The 23872-nt window shown below is 41.4% G+C and overlaps 1 protein-coding gene across 3 annotated transcripts in view; it reads right to left on the reverse strand.

Moving 5' to 3' along the window:
* The window catches only part of DLG2 (discs large MAGUK scaffold protein 2), a 467276-nt gene that overhangs the window by 357177 nt on the left and 86227 nt on the right, over positions 1–23872 (reverse strand). For all 3 annotated transcript variants that reach the window (XR_013624585.1, XM_078784648.1, XM_078784647.1), the window contains exons 4-6: positions 15362–15412; positions 12390–12437; positions 5894–6018 (exon numbers count right to left, since the gene is read on the reverse strand). Coding sequence is in view for 2 of the 3 variants with exons in the window: in XM_078784648.1 (XP_078640774.1) it covers positions 5894–6018; positions 12390–12437; positions 15362–15412 (224 nt within the window). In the remaining variant the exon portion in view is untranslated. The remainder of the gene's footprint in view (positions 1–5893; positions 6019–12389; positions 12438–15361; positions 15413–23872) is intronic.

A 23872-nucleotide genomic window follows, 5' to 3' on the forward strand; every position in this document is an offset into this window, starting at 1 on the left:
AACTTTGTGTGATGGTATTCTAACATTCAAAAACCTGCGCATGGATTAAACTGTTAAAACATGGTTGCCATAATCTTTCTATCTGAGGGTTGAATCTTGAAAAAAAAATTGACGATGGAGACCAACCATGTCTCTATTCCATGCTTGGCCATTTTATATCAGGCATGAAATGATAGACTCAGGTCTCATCACATGTCACAAACTTCTTCAAGCAAGAAATAGTCCTCTTTCTGTTGCAATAATAATAATAATAATAATGCATTTATTTTATATAGCGCTTTTCAGGAAGCCCAAAGACGCTTTGACAGAGTGCAAAACATAATGCATAGCAAAACATAAAAACAATTGCAAAAAAAGAAGAATCAATAGGGAAATATTCAAAGCACAAAGGAGGGAGAAGGAGAGGAGATAGTCAGGGGTTAGATGCTGTGGGTTAAATGTTGAATGCAGTGTTGAACAGGTGGGTCTTGAGTGATGTTTTGAATGTGGTGAGTGAGGAGGAGTCTCTGATGGTGTGAGGTAGCGAGTTCCAGAGGGTGGGAGCAGCGATGGAGAAGGCCCTGTCCCCCCAGGATCTAAATTTGGTCCGGATGGGGGGGGTCAGGAGGTTGGTACCAGCAGAGCGGAGGTTGCGGGTGGGAGTGTGTCTGGAGAGGAGGTCAGCCAGGTAGGATGGGGCCAGGTTATGGAGGGCTTTGTAGGTCAAGAGGAGGATTTTGTACTGGATTCTCTGGGAGATGGGGAGCCAGTGAAGCTTGTAAAGGACGGGGGTGATGTGGTCACGGGTCCGGGAATGGGTGAGTAGATGGGCAGCGGAGTTCTGAATGTATTGGAGTTTATTGGTGATTGTTGAGGGTGAACCATAAAGGAGGCTATTGCAGTAGTCCAGACGGGAAGTGATGAAGGCGTGGATGAGGGTTTCTGCAGCCACGGAGGAGAGGGATGGACGGAGACGGGCGATGTTTTTCAGGTGAAAGAAGGCTGTCTTTGTGATCTGTTTAGTGTATTTGTCGAAGGAGAGGGTTTGGTCAAAGATGATGCCAAGATTCCGGATGTGAGGGGAGGTGAATACTGGGAAACCGTCGATGTTGAGGGCAAAGTTATGGGTGGACTTGGTGAGCGTTTTTGGGCCAATGATGATTATTTCAGATTTATCACAGTTAAGTTTGAGGAAGTTGATTTGAAGCCAGGATTTTATTTCAGTGATGCAGTTTGTCAGGATAGAGTGGGTGGCGGTGGAGATGGACTTGGTGGAGATGAAAAGCTGGATGTCATCGGCGAAGCAGTGGAATTGGAGACCATGACGGCGGATTAAGTGACCGAGGGGGGACAGGTAAAGGATGAAGAGGAGGGGGCCAAGAACTGAACCTTGGGGGACACCTTGGCGGAGGGGAGCAGTGGGGGATTTGCAGTTATTGATGGAGATGAACTGACGTCTGTCAGAGAGGTATGATTTAATCCAAGAGAGGGCAGTGCCGGTAATGTTAAAGGTGGTTTCAAGTCGGGTGAGGAGGATGGTGTGATCGATGGTGTCAAAGGCGGCGCTGAGGTCGAGGAGGATGAGAATGTTGAGGTTGCCAGCGTCAGAGGAGAGGAGAAGGTCGTTGGTGATTTTGAGGAGAGCAGTTTCAGTACTGTGGTTGGAGCGGAATCCGGATTGGAATGTTTCATACAGGTTATTGGCAGAGAGGTGATTTTTGAGTTGAGTGGCTACAGCGCGTTCCAAAACCTTTGACAGAAAGGGTAGGTTGGAGATGGGTCTGAAGTTATTTAGGGTGTCAGGGTTTAGTCCAGGTTTTTTCAGAATGGGGGTAACAGCAGCAATTTTGAGGGATGGTGGGACGATGCCTGTAGACAGGGAGGAGTTTATTGTTGCAATGATAAGTGGAGAGAGAGCAGGAAGGGAGGCCTTGACAAAGCTGGAGGGGATGGGGTCAGGAGTGCAGGTGGCAGTTTTCATTCCGATGAGGAGTTCAGAGAGGTCAGTAGGGGAGACTGGGGAGAATTGAGACAGGGGATGGTAGGATAAGGGGGGGCAGGTGTTTTGAGAGGGAGCGGGTGCGGCGGTGGTCAAGCTGTTGTAGATGTTTTCAATTTTGCGTTGGAAGAATGAAAGGAAGGAGATGCAGTTGTCTATTGTGAATGACTGGGTGGTGGTGTTCAGGGGGCTGAGGAGTTTGTTTATTGTAGAGAAGAGTGCTTTTGGGTTTCCGGAGCCAGAGTGGATAATTTGAGAGTAGTAGGCGGAGCGGGCGCGGGGGAGGGCATCTTTATAGTGTTGTATGTGGTCCTTGTAGGCCTGGGAGTGAACTGTGAGACCTGTTTTATTGCGGAGTCTTTCAAGTTGGCGAGCACGAGTTTTCATCAGGCGGAGTTCAGGGGTAAACCAGGGAGCAGAATGGGTGAAAGAAACTGTTTTGGTTTTTATAGGCGCAAGTTGGTCAAGGCAGGAGGAGAGAGTGTGGTTGTAGTAGTCAGTGAGGTCAGAAGGGGTGTGGAGGTCAACGAAGGGAGAAGTGGACATTTTTTCAGAGAGGGTCGATGAGAATGAGGTAGGTGAAAGAGCGTTTAGCTTACGGAAGTTGATAGTGCGATAATGCCTTGGTGCTGGGGTGGGGATGTTGATGGTCAGAGTGATGGCGAGGTGGTCAGAGAGAGTGAGGTCGGAGCCAGAGAGATGGTGCAAAATTAGTCCAGTAGAGCAGACAAGGTCCAAAATGTGACCACGGTTATGGGTAGGAAAGTTGACATGTTGAGTGAGGTTAAAGCAGGTGAGTAAATCAGTGAAGTCAGTGGTTAGCGTGGAGTCAGTGGAGTCCATGTGGATATTGAAATCACCAAGGAGGAGGATTGAGGGGGAGAGGGAACATAGCTGGGTCAGAAAGTAGGAGAAGTCAGACAGGAATGATGGGTGTGGTTTGGGAGGGCGGTAGACAACAGCCATGACTGACTGTGTGTGACCAGAGAGTTTAAAAGCCAGGTATTCAAATGATGGAGCAGATGAGATGGAGATGAGGTTGGTCTTGATGTCTTGTCGGTGAATAACGGCAATTCCACCACCTCGGCCCTCCGAGCGTGGTTTATTGATGTAAGAATATCCATTGGGTGTGGTGAGGTTGAGCGTGTAGTAGTCCAGTGGTTGTTGCCAGGTCTCAGTGAGACAGAGAAAGTCCAGTTTATTTTCCAGGATGTAGTCGTTCAGGATGAGGCATTTGTTGTTGAGGGACCGGGTATTGAACAGGGTGAGCTTGATGTTGTTTTGTACGGCGGGTATGAATCCAGGTGATTTGGCCAGGGTTCGCAGACAGGAGGTGCGATTTTGTGCGTTGTTGTGACCAGGTGTGTTGGGACGATGAGTGGGAGTGCGCTGAGCCGACCAGAGGATGGGGATGGAGTGACCTGATTGTAAATAAACAAACTTACGACCGGAGCCACGGTGAATGTACCTGGGTCGACGCAGGAGTCCATTCGATTTGATTGCAGAGATGCATGATGGGGTGGAGCGGGTTTTAAGCAGGAGAAGCCTTGCGGCGGAGTACCGCAGAGCCATGCCAGCAGGAGCGAAGGGACGAGCACGAGGCCAAGGGTGAGGAGGCGAAACAATCGTCACAACCCACGGGAGTGGGCCCGAGGAAACAGCGAAGGAGCCGAGCAGGTGAAGCCAGGAGCAGAGCCGGGACCATGCAGAGGGCAGACAGGAGCGAAGAGACGAGCACGAGGCCAAGGTTGAGGAGGCAAAGCGGCAAATGCAGCGGCAAACGACCGCCGCCGCTAATCAAGATCACGGCGGCAAACCGCCACCACCGCCGCTGCAAACAATGGGCACAACCCACGAGAGTGAGCCCGAGGAAACAGCGAAGGAGCCGAGCAGGTGAAGCCAGGAGCAGCAGAGCAGAGCCGGGACCGTGCAGAGGGCAGACTCAATGGCCAAAAATCCGCCACGACCACCAGGAAAGCAAGATACGGACAATGGTCCAGTCAGAGAAGCGGCGAGCAAGTGACGCCAGCGTCCTCTCACAACCGGACCGGAAACAGATATATGTGGCAATGGCCACATGTTGCCCTTTGACCATAGGTTTGATCTCTGATCAAAAAATGAAGGTGGCCTTTGATCATAATTTCCTTTGGTCCTTGCACCAGCCTTCTTGTTTTTGTTTTTTTCACAAATAGTAATCTAGCAGTTCTCCAAAAGTAAGTGTTGAAAAAAAAAATCGAATGTTTTCGATTCGAAATCGAATGCTTACATCACAGCAATTGGTTGCATGTTTTCATGTGATAATGCTCAAGATCTCCCATAAATTCACAGCAGATCCGGTTTATCAGTGGAATACAACATGTAAACTGTTCAGCCTAGCGGAGGTATGGGCTCTACCGAGTTTCGTTATAGTTACCTTAATGATACACTTCTGTTCCACAGCATCCATGACAATGTCGGCCGCTATTTTGGTTTTACTGAGAATGCTTAAACCAGTGTTGAAGTCACTTTCTAGATAACTCTTGCAAAGTTGACAACTCCACTGTAAAAAAAAATCTCAGTGTTGAACTATGCAATGTTCTATCTTACTAGAATTCACCAAATGTCCGTCCGTCTGTCTGTCTGTCTGTCTGTTCGAAGGTACCGTAAAAACTGCTGAACCGATCGCAAAGATATTTTGGGTGGATAATCCTGGGATCTCCAGGAGTAAAATAGGCTATTTAGTTTTCCCAATTTCAGTTTTAGTCTCCAGCATTCTCAGGTTTGGACTCCCACATAACATTCGCGTTCGCATGACGTTCATTGTTCTCATTGTGACGATGTTGCTTTCCCGGGTGCCGCGCGATCGGTACAGCCGTTTGTGCGGCACATGGGAAAGCAACATGTCTCCATCGATCGCTAACAGATCGCTGTCTCCATCGATCTTGCCAAGGCCGTAACAGCTATCGGCTCAAAATGCTTTTAACTGTTGATTTGGTACAGTTACACGTATCGGGAATTTGGTACACGTATCGGGAGTACATACGACATAGCGATTGCGAACACGATTATTGATCACGATTCACGATCACGATCATCACGATCATAGTGTATCGATCACGATTTGAAACACGATGGAATAATATTTACCGATATGAACAGTGATGTGGCTTTTATTGAAATTCTAAAGATACTGTTTGGATTTTGATGATTTGCGTGTGATATGATTCAACGGATGTTGAAATGAATCGTTTAAAATAAAAATAAAAACCTTTAATTTCTGATATTTTGCCTTTTCATTTGGGCCTCCCCATTGAAGCCGCGCCCATAGGGCGGGTACCGTTGCTAGTTGTAAAAAAGAAAGAAGTCCAAGTTAACATCAAATTGCCCGATTACATTATTGTATACTAGGAGCACCCGAGCACCCGGGAGCGGCCAGAGGGAGTTATGTTATTGTTCTTATTCAAATGTGGAATTCAAAATACCTCTCCAAAATACCACTCACTGCACAATTCAAAACACTTCACTGCACTGGAAAATGTGGGGACAGTAATACTGTACCGGATACTGTAAAGAATGGAGACTTGTAATACCCTCTCCCACCTAGAGGTGGCGCGACACGATACATATTTACATAGATAATTTGCATCTTCCCCTCCTCCCTTCCACCCCTTCGCTCCCCTCTCCACCCCCCCCCCCCCCCCCCCCCCACACCCAACCAACTGGAAAAGATAAAAACACCCCTATGCACGAATTGGGGTCGTGGTGATTCTATGAAGCAAGTCTGGATGTAATCAGCGCAACACTGCAGGAAGAGTAGCACGACAAACACACACACACCAATCCATAAATTATAGTAAGGATTCCTAACCTTACAAAGGTTTAAAATTAAATTTTACAAAAAATATTCCCCCATGTAATACAGCTTATAAGTCATACCTAAGCCGTCCATCCTGTGCTGCAGCTCCTCCAGGGATGATTTTGGTGATGTATATGCTGGGATCATCGCCAATGTGTGGGTTATCCGTCCCACCAGCAATGCTAAAGCCTAAACCCGAGTTACCCTGCCGAAGAACAAATCACCATACAGATCAACACCATGAACTGAGCAATGCGAGTTGTTCACACTCAAATACTTATGTTTATGATTTATCAGGATATGATGAGTGATGGTTGTAATGGCCACAATCACAGCTAGGAGTTGCTGAAAACCCCATATGACAATCGGTTGAGTGCCACGGTTCTTCAGAGTTGCATGTACTCGTCGTTTAGAAAGAATCCCAACAAATATACAGAATTTAACATTTAATCATCCATAATATTTTAATGTTTGACAGGGGTGGAGCTTCAACTGCACATATGCGTTGGCTTTAAATTTGCTGTGCGAAATTATTTTCATGCGAATGTGAATGTGAATGCCACAATAAAACTTTCAGTTATAAACAAAATTGATATAAAAATATGAAAATCGGCCACTTTCACCAAGCTGAGCAAGTATTGTGATCTATGCGCCACTCAGCTGTGCCATTGGCAGCTTTGCATCGCACAGGCATTTCGTGCTCTGTTGCATGGAACTCAAATTTGTTTTGACGTGAACGTGCTTGACATCGGTGATGTGGTATGTTGCCCATGCATCCTTTGGAAAAAGTTTTTCTTTGAGGCCTCCACATGGTAACTTAAACCTTCACCCTGCTAACGTCATACACCAAGTAGCCGGTGGCCCTATCCTCATGTTTTGGATGATGCCAGTGGCGGTTCTTTGGGCAGTGTTTCAGTGTGGGGTTACTAAGGTGATGGAAAAACTCATTTTGTTTCTACTCATGTAATAACTCACTGCAGAAATGATGCAGAAATTTGAAGATGTATAAATGGAAGATGTAGAAATGGATGATGTAGAAATGGAAGATGTAGAAATGGATGATGTAGAAAAGGAAAATGTAGAAAATGAAGATGTAGAAATGGATGATGTAGAAATGGAAGATGTATAAATGGAAGATGTACAAAAGGATGATGTAGAAAAGGATGATGTAGAAATGGAAGATGTAGAAATGGATGATGTAGAAAAGGAAAATGCAGAAAATGAAGATGTATAAATGGAAGATGTAGAAATGGATGATGTAGAAATGGATGATGTAGAAATGGAAGATGTATAAATGGATGATGTAGAAATGGATGATGGAGAAATGGATGATGTAGAAATGGATGATGTAGAAATGGATGATGTAGAAATGGATGATGTAGAAATGGATGATGTAGAAAAGGAAGATGTAGAAATGGATGATGTAGAAATGGATGATGTAGAAAAGGAAGATGTAGAAAAGGAAGACGTAGAAATGGAAGATGGAGAAATGGATGATGGAGAAATGGATGATGTAGAAATGGATGATGTAGAAAAGGAAGATGTAGAAAAGGAAGATGTAGAAAAGGAAGATGTAGAAAAGGAAGACGTAGAAATGGAAGATGTAGAAATGGATGATGGAGAAATGGATGATGTAGAAATGGATGTTGTAGAAAAGGAAGACGTAGAAATGGAAGATGTAGAAATGGATGATGGAGAAATGGATGATGTAGAAATGGATGATGTAGAAATGGATGATGTAGAAAAGGAAGATGTAGAAAAGGAAGATGTAGAAAAGGAAGACGTAGAAATGGAAGATGTAGAAATGGATGATGGAGAAATGGATGATGGAGAAATGGATGATGTAGAAATGGATGATGTAGAAATGGATGATGTAGAAATGGATGATGTAGAAATGGATGATGTAGAAAAGGAAGATGTAGAAAAGGAAGATGTAGAAAAGGAAGATATAGAAATGGAAGATGTAGAAAAGGAAGATGCAAAAATGGATGATGGAGAAATGGATGATGTGGAAATGGATGATGTAGAAAAGGGAGATGTAGAAATGGAAGATGTAGAAATGGATGTTGTAGAAAAGGAAGATGTATAAATGGATGATGGAGAAATGGATGATGTAGAAATGGATGATGTATAAATGGAAGATGTAGAAAAGGAAGATGTATAAATGGAAGATGAAGAAATGGAAGATGAAGAAATGGAAGATGTAGAAAAGGAAGATGTATAAATGGAAGATGTAGAAAAGGAAGATATAGAAATGGAAGATATAGAAATGGAAGACGTAGAAATGGAAGATGTAGAAATGGAAGACGTAGAAATGGAAGATGTAGAAATGGAAGACGTAGAAATGGATGATGTAGAAAAGGAAGATGTAGAAATTTGAAGATGTAGAAATGGAAGATGTACAAAAGGAAGATGTAGAAAAGGAAGATGTAGAAAAGGAAGATGTAGAAAAGGAAGATGCAGAAATGGAAGATGTAGAAATGGATGATGTAGAAAAGGAAGATGTAGAAAAGGAAGCTGTAGAAAAGGAAGATGTCGAAAAGGAAAATGTAGAAAATGAAGATGTAGAAAAGGAAGGTGTATAAATGGAAGATGTAGAAAAGGAAGATGTAGAAAAGGAAAATGGAGAAAATGAAGATGTAGAAAATGAAGATGTCAAAAAGGAAGATGTAGAAAAGGAAGATGCAGAAATGGATGATGTAGAAAAGGAAGATGTAGAAAAGGAAGATGTAGAAAAGGAAGATGTAGAAATGGATGATGTAGAAAAGGAAGATGTAGAAAAGGAAGATGTAGAAAAGGAAGATGTAGAAAAGGAAGCTGTAGAAAAGGAAGATGTAGAAATGGATGATGTAGAAAAGGAAGATGCAGAAAAGGAAGATGTAGAAAAGGAAGATATAGAAAAGGAAGATGTAGAAATGGATGATATAGAAAAGGAAGATGTAGAAAAGGAAGATGTAGAAATGAATGATATAGAAAAGGAAGATGTAGAAAAGGAAGATGTAGAAAAGGAAGATGCAGAAATGGATGATGTAGAAAAGGAAGATGTAGAAAAGGAAGATGTAGAAAAGGAAGATGTAGAAAAGGAAGATGTAGAAAAGGAAGATGTAGAAAAGGAAGATGTAGAAATGGATGATGTAGAAATGGATGATGTAGAAAAGGAAGATGTAGAAAAGGAAGATGTAGAAAAGGAAGATGTAGAAATGGATGATGTAGAAAAGGAAGATGTAGAAAAGGAAGATGTAGAAAAGGAAGATGTAGAAAAGGAAGATGTAGAAAAGGAAGATGCAGAAATGGATGATGTAGAAAAGGATGGTGTAGAAAAGGAAGATGTAGAAATGGATGATGAAGAAAAGGAAGATGTAGAAAAGGAAAATGTAGAAAATGAAGATGCAGAAATGGATGATGTAGAAAAGGAAGATGTAGAAAAGGAAAATGTAGAAAATGAAGATGCAGAAATGGATGATGTAGAAAAGGAAGATGTAGAAAAGGAAGATGTAGAAATGGATGATGTAGAAAAGGAAGATGTAGAAAAGGAAGATGTAGAAAAGGAAGATGTAGAAATGGATGATGTAGAAAAGGAAGATGTAGAAAAGGAAGATGTAGAAAAGGAAGATGTAGAAAAGGAAGATGTAGAAATGGATGATGTAGAAATGGATGATGTAGGAAAGGAAGATGTAGAAAAGGAAGATGTAGAAAAGGAAGATGTAGAAAAGGAAAATGTAGAAAATGAAGATGTAGAAAAGGAAGATGTAGAAAAGGAAGATGTATAAATGGAAGATGTAGAAAAGGAGGATGTAGAAAAGGAAAATGTAGAAACTGAAGATGTAGAAAATGAAGATGTCGAAAAGGAAGATGTAGAAAAGGAAGATGCAGAAATGGATGATGTAGAAAAGGAAGATGTAGAAAAGGAAGATGTAGAAAAGGAAGATGTAGAAAAGGAAGATGTAGAAAATGAAGATGTCGAAAAGGAAGATGTAGAAAAGGAAGATGTAGAAAAGGAAGATGTAGAAAATGAAGATGTCGAAAAGGAAGATGTAGAAAAGGAGGATGCAGAAATGAATGATGTAGAAAAGGAAGATGTAGAAATGGATGATGTAGAAAAGGAAGATGTAGAAATGGACGATGTAGATATGGAAGATGTAGAAATGGAAGTCAGCACAAAGGTTACAGCAAAATACTTGTCTCTGTGAAGATTAGTGTCTGTCTGTACCAGTAGGCAAGATAAACAATTGAGTTTAGATGTAGAAATACCAGCAGGCCAGATAAACAATTGAGTTTATCAACTAAATGTTGATCGAAGTATGTTTCTGCCCTGGAAAATGAGATACAGCTAACATATCGAGTGTTATTCCCTCGTCAGAGCAAATGTATTTTGATTCCTTCAGATTTTAGTGAGTTTATCATGCCTGTCAAAATATAGAACTCTCTTGCTGTGACAAAACGCTTTTGCTCTGACGAAAATCATCCGCACGTCGTTTCCCATGGTGATAAACATAATTATCAAGTTTTTGTTGATAAATCCATTAGGAACAAAGCTTCGACTTGGGAAAGAAACTATATTTCTAACACAAGCTCCTGTATTAAACACAACCAAGCGATTTTAATACAAAAGAACTCCCAACCAGTAATTCAAGCTCTGGTAACAGGAATAGCATTGGTGTTTCAGGAAGAACACATGCTACTTTGGAGGCGATGAGGATGGGTATAGGGAAGAAATAACAACAGAACCAGAAGAGAGGCTAAAAAAGAGTTTAAGGCTTCCAACATGTCCTCCATGATTTGAGTACGAGACTGAGGCTTGACGACCTGCCAATAGATAATAAACTCAGTCTCAAAATCCACAGCCTCTTGTTTGGAAATTAAAATCGGAGGTATCTGCATCAGCCTGAAACAGAGCTGTGCTCTATGGTGCTTCGGATGAAGAACATGTCCGACATTACAATTTGATGTGCGTGAAATAAAGACAGTTCTGTGCAGAATTCCAAGGCAGCAAGTGGCCTTGAAGGCCACCTTGGGATTATGATTTTCCCAATAAGTTTGGGGCTGATCCAAGGAGGAAGGAGTTCCAGAAAATATATCTTGACGCAGGGGTTGACCAAAGTAGTTGATTGGAGGATTTGTCAGCAAAGCCATATCAAGGGAGAGTGAGAGTGTGGGATTATCCTCCATTGAAAGACATCTTCTGGGAAGTTGATCAGCATCTTGTTTTTTTAAAACAAGGTTTACAGACAGCATTGCCCCCACAGACTGCTTCTCAGAGAGGTTTTTGGAATCATGTCCAAGTTAGTATAGGACATATTTTAAGAGAGTAGAAAGGTCTTCTTTTTTTTTTTTTGTATACAAGATCGAGGCTCGTGAAAGAGCTAACATTAATCACACAAAAAGACAAACCGACACACAAAACACAAAACAAGGTTTACAGACAGCAAGGTTTACAAGGTGGCCAAGATGGCCAAACAAGGTTTACAACAAGGTTTACAGATTGACATCTACCAAGAATCGGATTGGTCCCGGTATATTGTCTTGAAGGCCACAAGCTTCCAAAAGTAGACAACATTAGATAATGCCACCCAGAGCAACCTGCTGAAAAACAAACACCTGGGAGGATTATACTAGTGGCAATAGGAAGGGAAAGGGAAGTAGATGGAGAACAAGGCTGAGTTGGTTCCAGATGACATCTCAAGGTAAAGGGGATATTCATGTGATAAAGTCCAGAGATCTGCGGATAAGGCTTCCCCCCTCCCATAAATCAGTGCAGGGTTCAAACCTTGATTGGTTTAGGAAGTGGTGCAAAGCAAGGTTTGAATACTGGTGTATTCTGTCCACTCACAGGAAAGGATGGACAGAGGGCATGGGAGGTATTACATCAGCAGTTTCATGTACTTGCGATTCTGTGTGGTCACCAAAGATTCAACACACATCTAATGACTGGTGGGCACCATTCAAAGTAAGGCAATTTATAATGATTGCATAGGTGAGTGTTTTCTACCAGGCTGGAAAATATGAAAGTTTTCTTCCAATATTTCTATGATTGTTTGTGAACTATCAGTGGACATTGTGAATGGCAAATCAAATCAAACAAAGATAACAATTCTTGGGATCTGAAAAGATTTTTGCCAGTTTATTTAGCCTGTCTATGATTAAATAAAGGCAGACCAGGTAATAGGGTGACAAGGTGTGATAAACAGTGAGGAGGGAGAGAGAGAGAGGTAGTGGGGGTTTTGAGAGGGGTGGGAGTGGAGAGAGGGAGGCAAAGAAGGGGGAGAGGAGGCCAAGATAGGAGGGAGAGGAGAAAAGTGGGGAGAGGGAAGAAATGTGATTAAAGGAGGAAGCGCAAAGAGGGAGGGGAGATGGGAAGAGATAGGGAAGAGAGGTGGACAGTAACTCAACCATATAAAAGAAAGGAGAATAAATAATGAAATAAAATTTAAGATTATTGATTGACAATACTCAATCTCCCTTGAAATAACAAGATATCTGCAGCATTGCCCATTTTACATTGAAATGCGAAGTAAAAATTAAAGAGAAAGAGACAGAAAACAAAAGTATTTGTGACATTGGTATTTGTCAACATACCCGTTCCAATGTGATCTCTTCGTACTCAAAGTCCTCTGTTCCATTTAGCTGTGGAAAAAAAGAAAGCATAAAGAACAAGAGTTCACCCACAAGACAATATTGCCACAAGTAATGTATGCATTTCTTTTACATTGATCTAAGACTTAGGGATGGGCATGCATATAAATAGCATTCAGGACAAAGACAGTCAGTAGACATGTCTAACAAGCAGAACAAAGACATGTAGAATTAAACCACAAAAACACACACAAACACACACAAACACACACACACACACACACACACACACACACACACAAAGGTGGACACTTTGAGACGAGTATGGTACAAGAGTGAGGGAGAGAGAGAGTGAGTGTGAGAGTGAGAGTGAGAGTGTGTGAGAGAGAGCGAGAGAGCGAGAGAGCGAGAGAAAGTGTTTAACGGGGTAAAGGCAGCCAATGCTTTGGAGGTGGCCTTTGCATATATTAAACCATGGGCCACCCTTGGACAATGTGTACTACCCCATTTTAGCCTCCCAATCGGGGTTACATGAAGCCATGGGAGCATGTGTTGGATGGCTATGCTGGCAGTTGACATATATTGCCAGTCATGGCTGCATGGCTTTGATGCGAAGCAGAGGACTCTCTTCTGGAGAACAATCGCTGGAATCATCTGTCTAGTATAGACACTGCACGGAAGAAGACAATGTCAAACCATTTCCGTGCATGCGAAGAAAACAATAATGATCAGAAATCCAAGAGATAAAACTATGGTGCTGAATGATGAGCCCCACAGGTTGTAAATCTCCCAAATATCTCATGATGAAGAGCAAAGTGCATTGCTGAGTAGGATTGGTCGTTATGACAGGACTGGTTCAAACCCACAAGGAAATCCAGTCGATGATGTCACCAGAACTTAAAGTTGAAATCTGAGCTTCTGAAACATTCACAAAATTGGAATGTGGACTGTAAAGTCAATGAATCAGCAAAAGTTAGATGTTATAAAGAGAGATGAAGAGGACAATAACTGAAATTTTGGGGATAAGTAAACTTAGATGGACTGGTTAGGGGCAGTTTCAATCTGAGAATTACAAAGTGTTATTTTCTGGTCACAAAACCTGTAAAATAAATGGAGTGGCAGTGATTTGCAAAAAATAAGATGGCAGGGTTGGTAATGTGTTACAATCCAGTCAATGATAGGTTGAGATCAGTGAGGTTGAAAGGACATCCAGTGAACACCACCAGCATTCAGATATATGCCTCGACTTCTGCAACAGATTAAGAAAATGTGGAGGAATTTTATGGAAGGTTGCAGAAACTGGGAAAACAGGTACCTAGAGATGTTTCAATTTTTATGGGAGACGGGAATGCAAAAATTCGAGAAGCAGGAACATTGGGGATTACAGAAAAGCACGGAATGATGTACAGAAAAGCACAGAAAAGCACATATGGCCAAAAATTATCCAAAATGAGTCAGGGGAGCAAATGCTGGATTTTTATGAGAAGATATTGCATATATTTCCACAATATGGTTGCATTGGTGCTGTTCCATGTCTGCACGCAACCGCAGTGCAGTAATCTGCACCCTGATGAAGCAGCACTTTAAAGGAAGGAAGGAGGGAAGAATGAGCTCATAATTGCAAACACATGGCTCAAACAACCCAAGCATAGACCAGACACATGGACTTTACATGATGGGCAACAGAGAAATCAGATTGACTACATTCTCATTAACAGAAGATGGAGAAGTGCTATGCAATCTGCCAATACTCAACCAGGTGCAGACTGTGGGATGGATCATGAACTCGTTGTGGTAAAACTGAGTCAGGTTTAGAAAGGTGAAAATATATTCAAAATTCCAACCAGATATCACCTTGAAAACAAATCTAAACAATATGCAATAAAGGGAAAAAATCGTTTTGCAGAGTGGACTTGGTTGACAGAATGCCAGGTGAATTGTGGCAAGAGATTGACAACATTGTAAAAGAAGGGACCAAAAACAACATCCCAAAAGCAAGCAGAACGAAGAAGGCCAAATGGCTGTCAGAAAAGGCAATAAATATTGCAGACAAAAGAAGAGATGAAAACCAAAGAAACATCGAGAGGACTTTAAGCGGCTAAATGTCGACTTCCAATGACAAGCTAGGAAAGAAAAAGATAAATATTTCAGACATTCATAGAGATATAAAGTGACAAGAGTGGAAAAACAAGCGATATTTTTACGTCGTAGCCCATAGGGCAAAGCCGTCTAGAACAGTGTTTGTCCGTCTGTATGTATGTATGTCCCCTCAAACGTATACCAATCAGAGCTGAGGATCTGGTCACATGACAGGGTAATGTGATTACGTCTGATTTCATTACGGCGGTGCGGCGGCTGACTCTCCACACGCCGCCATTTTGATTTATATGCCGTTCATGGCGAATATATCGTCAAACCTGTCATATATCACAATCGCCATGCTATACCTTGACGTTTTTCATTCAGTGTGAACACACAAACAAACCGATTGTTAAAATGATCATCAAATATCAAAAGAATTGGCGTTACGTCTCTTCCAACAATACGGTACGTACCCAACCCTTGTGGGGCATAATCTAGATTACAGTAGATCTTCGCTCAGTTCTGTAAGTAAAACTTACCTCATGGATGTGTGGATTCCTCCAAATGTATTTGTTTAATGTTATAAACACCATTAGTGACTGTTTGAAAAGCTAATCATATGTGTTTGTCATTTATAATATTTTACAAGCCCGGCTACGCCGCTGTTAGACTTTCGGTCTCGTTTTTTTAAGATCATTTAAGATTTTAAGATTTTTAAAAGATCAATCTATACACAGTACCCCAAAGAGGAATGATCCTTTCTGCAGCTCCCGTAGTGTGCGGATGTACTAGTCAATCCAAATGAGATGTACTCCCTATATACACCTCCTTCCACACTTGATCTCATATAAATTTGGCAACTCTGCATAATGTGTCAACCTTCCAGGACTTACGTAAGGTGATTCCAGCGAGTCTGCATTGACGATAACAGGAGGAGGGTTGCCCTAGGATGGGGTTAGAGGAAGAAAGAGAAAAGAATAGTATTAGATGTTAAGTTATACCCTGTAGACATAAAAGTCCATTGAACATATTGTCTCGATTTGCTTTGGTAAACAACAATCTGGATAAAAACAACAACATTCTGGACCATTTTATATCAACATAGACTGGGTTTCTATTGCATGATCGACTGTCCCGACAACATTGGTTGGAAGGAACATCATGATGGTGTCGCTTTGACTTTTATGATTCAAGGGTTATGGCAAAGTAGAGCCAGCTACATGGTATGCCTCAAAATCAGTTGCTGATGTGCACATTGCAGAAGGAACAAAGGAAGTCAAAGTGACACCACTTTGATGGCCCTTTTAAAGATGTGTCTGAAGCTCCAGAAATCGCTGCTGCCCTAACGATTTTTCGTTAGGTCATACAGCGAAGGAGCTCAGAGGGGAGTGCATTTTGAAGAGCGTGTATTCACAGATCTCTTTAGGGGCTGTCCAAAATGATCAACATTTTCACACAACAATACTACAAAGGGCAAACACCTTTCAAGACCACCGTTTCCCTCAAATTAGCTGTTTTCAACATTTGTTTTCAGAAATAAAAACAGAATCAGATTTTTAAAATCAAAACAAAAATAAATTATGTACCAGTAGTCAGACTTTTTATTAATAGTCAAAATAATATTTACCTCCGCCACCAAAGGTGGATGGAGGTTATGGTTTCACCTCTGTCTGTTTGTTTGTTTGTGAACAAAATATCTCAATGAGTTGTGGACGGATTCGGACGAAATTTGGCAGAGATGTAGCGTATGTGACAAGGACGAAATGATTAGATTTTGGTGAAGATCTGGATTCGGATCCGGCTACTAGAATTTTAAAGTGATTTTCCCTTTTGGGAGTTTGAGCCAAAAACGATACATAGCAGGGTATCTCAAAAAGTTGTGGACGGATTTGGATGAAACTTGGTGGACATGTTGTGTGTGTGGACACGGAAGAATCGATTCGATTTTGGTGAAGATCTGAATATGGATTCGCATATGAGATTTATTTAATTTCTAAGTGATTCTTCACCATTGAGTGATATGGCCAAAAATTATATATAGCAGGATATTTAAAAAGGTTGTGGACGGATTTGGACGAAACCTGGTGGACAGGTTGTGTGTGTGACACGGAAGAATCGATTTAATTTTGGTGAAGATCCGGATCCGGCTAGTATAATTTTCTAAGTGATTCTTCACCATTGGGAGATAGGGCCAATAGCAGGATATCTCCTTACCCTTAGTATGGCAGTCAAAATGTTGATAATTTTAATCAGCCACTAATCGGGTGTTACTCTGAATTGGTGGGCTGGCGGGATGGCGTAGAGGTTCGCACACTCGCCTCTCCACCATCTAGCCTGGGTTTGAATCACGCCCTGCTATAAACTGCCATTCATTGGCAGGGTGATTCATCAATGCGTGTGCCTGCCCATCTGGACATTAAACCGGAAGTCCCGTCTACCGAAATTAGTTGGTGGATGTTAAAGATCCTACGGTGCTCTTCGTTAAGGGTATGTGAGCTATCGCCGGCAGCCTCAACAAGTTCAAAATTCATGCCCTATGGATTCCATGTTGAAATGAAGCAATGCTAAACAAGCAAATATTTTTGCAACTTATTATAATGGAGCCAACATATATGGTTATGTACCGTATGTATGTTTATTTGTAACCAAAACGTCTTCTTCTTCTTCTTCAAAAAATATATAAAAGAGAACAAGCGTTACGCCGAGGTCCCCCGTCGGTGAAGTGATGTGAGTTGACAAAGTGGTAGGCGCAAGGCGGCCATCTTGGATTTTGATGTGGTGACCCAATTTTAAATAGCGTTCTTCCTTATGCCTAGATACACCCACACACCAGATTAGAAGTTAGTAGTTCGTTTATTTTTCAAGATATTCCGCTCACAAGGTTCAGACATACATGGCGTCAGACATACATGGCGGCGGCCATCTTGGATTTTGACGTGGGTTGCACCCACACACCAAATTAGAATTCGGTCCTTCGCATACGCACGTACGCACGTACGCACGCACGCACGCATGCACGCACACACGGACGGAGGGGAAAACCATCGTCCCCCTTTCGCTCCGCAGTGCAGTCCATGAAGCCGTGGGGACTTGAGGTGAGATGGTGAAACCGTGTGACTATATATCTATTAATTACATACTCTTTGAATGTCAGTTACATCCTGTCTATTAATTGCGTACGTCTGTTAATTACATAATGTTGGAATATACCTTTCAACCCTTTAAGCTGCTGAGACCCCTCAGACCTTTTAGGATCATTTAAGTCCCTCAAGACACTCAAGACCCGAAAGATATTGAAGACCCCCAATACCCCTGAAAGACTCTGAAAACCCAAAATACCTCAAATACCCAAAATACCCAAAAGACCCGGAAGACCCAAACACCCGATGACCCAAAAGACCCAAAATACCAAAAATGACCCAAAATACCCCAAATACCTTTAAAGACCCAAAAGACGTAAAAGACCCTGAAGACCCAAAAGACCCTTAAAGACCCAGATGACCCAAAAGACAGAGAAGACCAAAAAGACCCAGAGGACCAAAAAGACCCAGAGGACCCAAAATACCCTAAAGACCCCAAAGACACAAAAGACCCTTAAGACTCCAAAGATCCATAAGACGCTTTAGAACCATTAGACCAGCTTGGACCCTTGACTATTTAGAACTTTAACCACTTGGACCTTTTTTGATTACAAATAAATATTATCACCAATATTACAAATAAATTGCAAATAAATATTATCACCAATATTACAAATAAATTTGTACAAAAGAAATTTTTGTATTATGATTGGTGGAAATCATGACAACAGAGCAACTGAAGTTGTCAGGTAATTATCCTCAGTTAAAAGAAGCCCGTGCCTCTGTAGTGACGTGTGGTGAGGAGAGCATAGCGAGCTGATCCACGCTAGTCTTATATAATATGGGTTACAGGCATGAGTTCTGCCAACCAGGTAAACCCCATGCTTTCATTGGAGGAAGCATTTGTTGGCACCACCTATGGACCAATTAAATTACGATGACAATAAGACAGAATATTTAAGTTAAAAGCCCGTGACACTTTCACAATAGCCTTTACTCAACTGTTATCCTTGACGAAAGCCATCAGTTATCCCAATACCACCCACCAACAGTTCCAGTTACCTGCACACCATCACATTCATCAAAGCTGCTCCGACCCACGTCGACAGCACTATGTCGACGTGCAAGACCAGACAACATTGCACGCCATCCAGAACCACCTCCCTGAGATCCCCAAAAACTGCTGCCAGAGACAGCTTCCAGCGACCCTCGTTTCCTTTCCTCCACAGGGCCCGGTGAAGTCGTTACTTCAAGCACGGGGACATTTCCGACACCTTTTTTGTTCTGCGTGCTCGAGGTGCTCAGTCGAAGTGTTAAACTCCTGGCAGCCTCACAGAGAGAGTCTTTCACACCAGATGCGTCTCTCACTGTTTCATCGCATCTTTTGTGAATCTCTTGGTCCTTAATCGTCTGTATGTATCCAGGATCACGATCAGGGGCCGACCTGCGTTTTCCTCTGCTCACACTCAGCCGTTCCACAGAAAAATCGAACGACCTTCGTTTCCCAACAATGGGAAGCTTCAGACTATCAGATGCATCACAAAGTGTCGCTCCTGGCAAGCTCTGGCGACGAGCACGTGCCGTCACCACTGTGGAGTTGTTCATGATGATATAATTCATTTTGACAACCCTAACAATGTCAACAACTGGACCGACCACAATTATCCACCCAAAACACTAAATAACTTGCAATTTGCGATTCCTGAGAAAGAAGTCGCAGCCTGAATGGCCAACTGTAGCGCAATCGTCTGATCGTGCAACCACCGTCTGAAAGGCAGAGAGGCAAGCCTGTTGTTTTTAACCTGACTCTGTCACTAGGCCCTCTGATCTTGGCTCTTGGCAACGGGGAAAGCAGTCAATATCGACGGTGAGGTTCAGAGAAGAGGAGGGGATAGGTTGGGGGTGAGAGTGGTTGAAATGGAATGGAATTTAGGAGGGTTACACCCAGGGAAATAGGATTGAGATGGGGCTTGTGAGACATTCTTTTGAAATGGTATCAGTTTTGAGATACAAAAAAAAAATCACTTTAGAAAGGTCATGAGCGAAGGAAAAAAGGGTGAAATCAAAATGCAAGTAAATCAAGAGTTCACCTTTCAATAAAGCTACTTATGACTGGTGCGGAAGCTTCAAGCGAAATACTTCACTGACATGGCACGAATGGGCACCCTCTCCTTTGAAGGAACCTTTAAGCCAGCTGTCCCACCTGCTAGCATTCACTGGTGGACGTTAAACACCCGACAGTAGCTTGCGGAAAGTGCAATTAGGAGCAGCAGATTTTCAATTTTCAAACATTTACAAATTCATACCTGAACCTAGGGGAGCACAGCTACGCCTCAGTAACGATTCAACCAGCACAACAAATTAAATTAATGATGGAATCCCAGTCAAGTATGTATTTGATAGACAGGAAAGTAAATTAAATATGATACATATTTTATTTCATGTCCATCAAATTTACAAATGTGTTTTTTTAGCATTTTTTACATCAATCTAAGACTCGCAGTGGACTTTAAAAAAAAAAAAAAACACCTATAGAGGCCATTTTTCCCCGCAAGCGGGGGTTGGCCTTTTTTGGGCACCGTGGTTGTTGTTGTTTTTTGGTCCCCTTTTTGAAGCAATGTTTTACGGCCGGATGCCCTTCCTGCCGCCAACCCTGTTTGTCGCCTTTTACGACAAGCAGGGAATTACCAGTGAACTGGTACTCAAAATAGACAGGGTGTAAATCCAAAAGTGGACTTAGAGGGTGTAAATTAAATAGACAGGACATGGACATTGGTCGACATCAGTGTACTTTTATGTGAATTACAAGGACATGAGTAAAAAAAATGAGCAAACGCATATTTGAATGTGGGTTCCCTTTCATCATGAGCAAGGGGTTCAGGTGAGATTGTAAACAGAACAATCCATATTTCAGGTTGTGATCACGATGAGACAGGTGTGGAATCAAGGCATGCAGAATTATGATTTTGTACAAAGTCGTAGTTATTTATCTATACAATATAATCTGTCGTTTGCCATTCAGGGAGACACCTAGGGCTGATACGACAAGGTGATCAATGACATGGCACAATCGTTCAGATAATTTGGAATTTGACCAGGAAGTCAGCCTCAAAGCCAAATAATTTTTCAATTCCCATCATAAGGAAGTGCTAGCAGACAGTATTATGGGCATAATATGTTGATGTGCGACATAAACGTTGGTGTGTTGCCCTTTTTATACCTCCGCCGATGAAGTCGCCGGAGGCATTACGTTTTCAGGTTGTCCGTCCGGTTGTCCGTCCGGCTGTCCGTCCGTCAGTCTGTGACAGGTTTTAGTTACTGCGATAACTTCAGAACGGCTAAGGGGATCTTCGTCAAACTTGGTGCAGGTATGTATAATGAGGTAAAGAACCGATTCGAATTTGGGGTCATGAGGTCAAAGGTCAGAGGTCATATTAGGTAAAAATACTGTTACTGCGATAACTTGTGAACCAGCGATGGGATTCTGGCCAAATTTGGTACACTTATGTAGATTTATGTAAAGATGGACTGATTCGATTTTGGGGTCAAAGGTCAAATCTGTAATATGTCCATAACTTGAGAACGGCTGAAGTGATCTAATTCAAACTTGGTACAGGTATGTATAATATTGTAAAGATTAAGTGATTCGATTTTGGGGTCAAAGGTCAACATCTTGGTGCTTGCTCATCCAATAATTACTCTTATTTTTCATTTTCTGTACATCCTAATCAATATCTCAGCTGGTAGCACGCTTGCTTCTGACCAAATGACAATACCCTAAATTTATGATTCCTAGCATAGCTACCAGAACCCTGAGAGGATCGAGACAAAAATGGGGTCAAAATAGCCAAAAAAGCCTTATGATAGCAATAATACATTGTGCCATTCCAATGGTCAAACAAGAGACAAGGCCAAACTAGACCAACCATCAAATCATACATACAAGTGCACATCAGGCAAGGTTATTCTCAATTATTTGAAGTTTCATTCTATCATTTTGAAGTTTCCAATATTTCTAGTAAGGGCACTTATTTTTACAGTTGCGCCAAAATGCACAGAGCAAACTAGAATGGCAATCGGTAGAGAGCGTACCTCCACCAAGCTAAGCAGTTTATGTTTTGCATCCTACTGATCGGCCGGATCTACATCCAGACCTGAACCAAAATCAATCGGGTTATTGTTATCACCTCCTCAACTCATCCACCAAGTTTTGTCATAACGCATCAACAACCTTTTTAAATATCATGCTAAATGTCGTTTTAGGCCCCATCTCTCGAGAGTGAAGAATCACTTTTAAAATTCTAGTATCCCGATCTGGATCTTCACCAAAATGGAATCAATTTGACCTTGTTACATACCCAACCTGTCCACCAAGTTTCGCCCAAATCCATCATTAACCTTTTGAGATATTCTGCAAACAAACAAGAAAGACATGCAGAGCACGATACTTGCGAAATCCACATCGCCCCAAAAAAACAAAGTTGCCATGGATACATCAAATTGTCCATTTCTTAAGATTAACATTGACGATCTTAATCAAAGCTCGGGTCAATCAGATTAAAATTGCTTATTTTCAGATGAAAATTTATGTTTGAAGTTTTACCTTGAGTTGACCTTGAACCTTTTGACCTCAAAAATAGTTGCTGTACCAATTCAGTGGTGCATTATACAATTGCTGTTTGATTTTCAAGTTAATAGGATGAAAATGGACAATTTTTCAGAAGAAAATTGATAATTTTAGACGTTTGATGTTGAGTTGACCTTTGATATTTAGACACCAAAAATAGATGGTTTCCCGATTCAATGAGCCACTATGCAATTTCTGTTTAATTTTCAAGTCAACTGGATGAAAATTGATGATTTTAGAAGTTTGACCTCGAGTTCACCTTTGACCTTTTGACCTCAAAATAGTGGGTTTCCCAATTCAATGAGCCACTATGCAATTTCTGTTTAATTTTCAAGTCAACTGGATGAAAATTGATGATTTTAGAAGTTTGACCTCGAGTTCACCTTTGACCTTTTGACCTCAAAATAGTGGGTTTCCCAATTCAATGAGCCACTATGCAATTTCTGTTTAATTTTCAAGGCAACTGGATGAAAATTGATGATTTCTCAGATGAAAATTGATGATTTTAGAAGTTTGACCTTGAGTTAAACTTTGACCTTAAAATAGTTGGTTTCCCAATTTATTGAGGCACTATGCAATTGCTGTTTAATTTTCAAGTCAATCTGATGAAAATTGATGATTTTTCAGATGAAATTTGATGATTTTGGAACTTTGACCTTGCGTTAACCTTTGACCTTTTGACCTCAAAATAGTTGGTTTCCCAATTTAGTGACTCAATATGGAAATGTTTTTCAACTTTCAAGTCAATCGGATAAAAAAGGACAATTTTATAAATTTGACCTCAAAATGACATTTGACCTCAAAATCAATAGGCTTCTTCATTATGACTAACTCCACCAGAAGTTTCATGAAGATCGTTTTAAAATTGTGAGCTGTAGGTGATTGACAGACAAACAGAGAATATCCCACAAGAGCAACGAATATACTTGAAAATTCTTCGATTTTGCAAGTAACAAACAGACAGGGGTGAAAACATAATGTCCCTCAACCCTCGGTGGCAGAAGAAATGATGATAATAACTTTCTCAGCTTAGGACAGCATACACAATGTCAAATATTTCTGAGGCCAGCCAAATATTTAACTGACCTGGTGTTAGTGCTCATTTGATGATTAAACTTTCACGGAGCATGAGTAAGTGCTTTCATTTTGATGATTTGATCATTAGCGAGTTGGTGTTGTGAATCTGATGGTGTGGAGACAGACAATGCGGGGTGAGTGCATTGAACATGCATGCGTGGCGCATTCCAATGTAGGAAGTGACTCACTACAGTAAAGCGAAGAATCACAGTGATTTAATGCTGGTGCTTGGATGTGCTGTATTCATATGTAGAGTAGAAGTCCTTTCTTTGGAGGACAGCGGGATTCAGAAATCCCTACTGTTAGTTTATCCAACAATAGCTTCCATGAGGACTGATAAATGAGCTGAGTCATTTCACTTTTGTTGCATTTTTCTCACCCTATCTGCAATGCAAAACAAACCTTCTCCTGATGAAACTGGCAATGATGAAACATTGAAAGAAAAAGGCGTCTCGAATAACTGTACAAAATAAATGGTCATGCTCAATTACATCTTCTGATATGCCTCTGTGCTCGGGTTAAGGAACTGAGTGAGGAAACTTAATTATGAACAATATTTTTTGTACATTAAAATTCAGACTCACCAGTAGCGAAAACAAAAAAACAATGGAGAAGAACAA

The sequence above is a fragment of the Myxine glutinosa genome, chromosome 9 (assembly GCF_964187855.1).
Source record: "Myxine glutinosa chromosome 9, kmMyxGlut1.1, whole genome shotgun sequence".
Lineage (NCBI taxonomy): Eukaryota > Metazoa > Chordata > Myxini > Myxiniformes > Myxinidae > Myxine > Myxine glutinosa.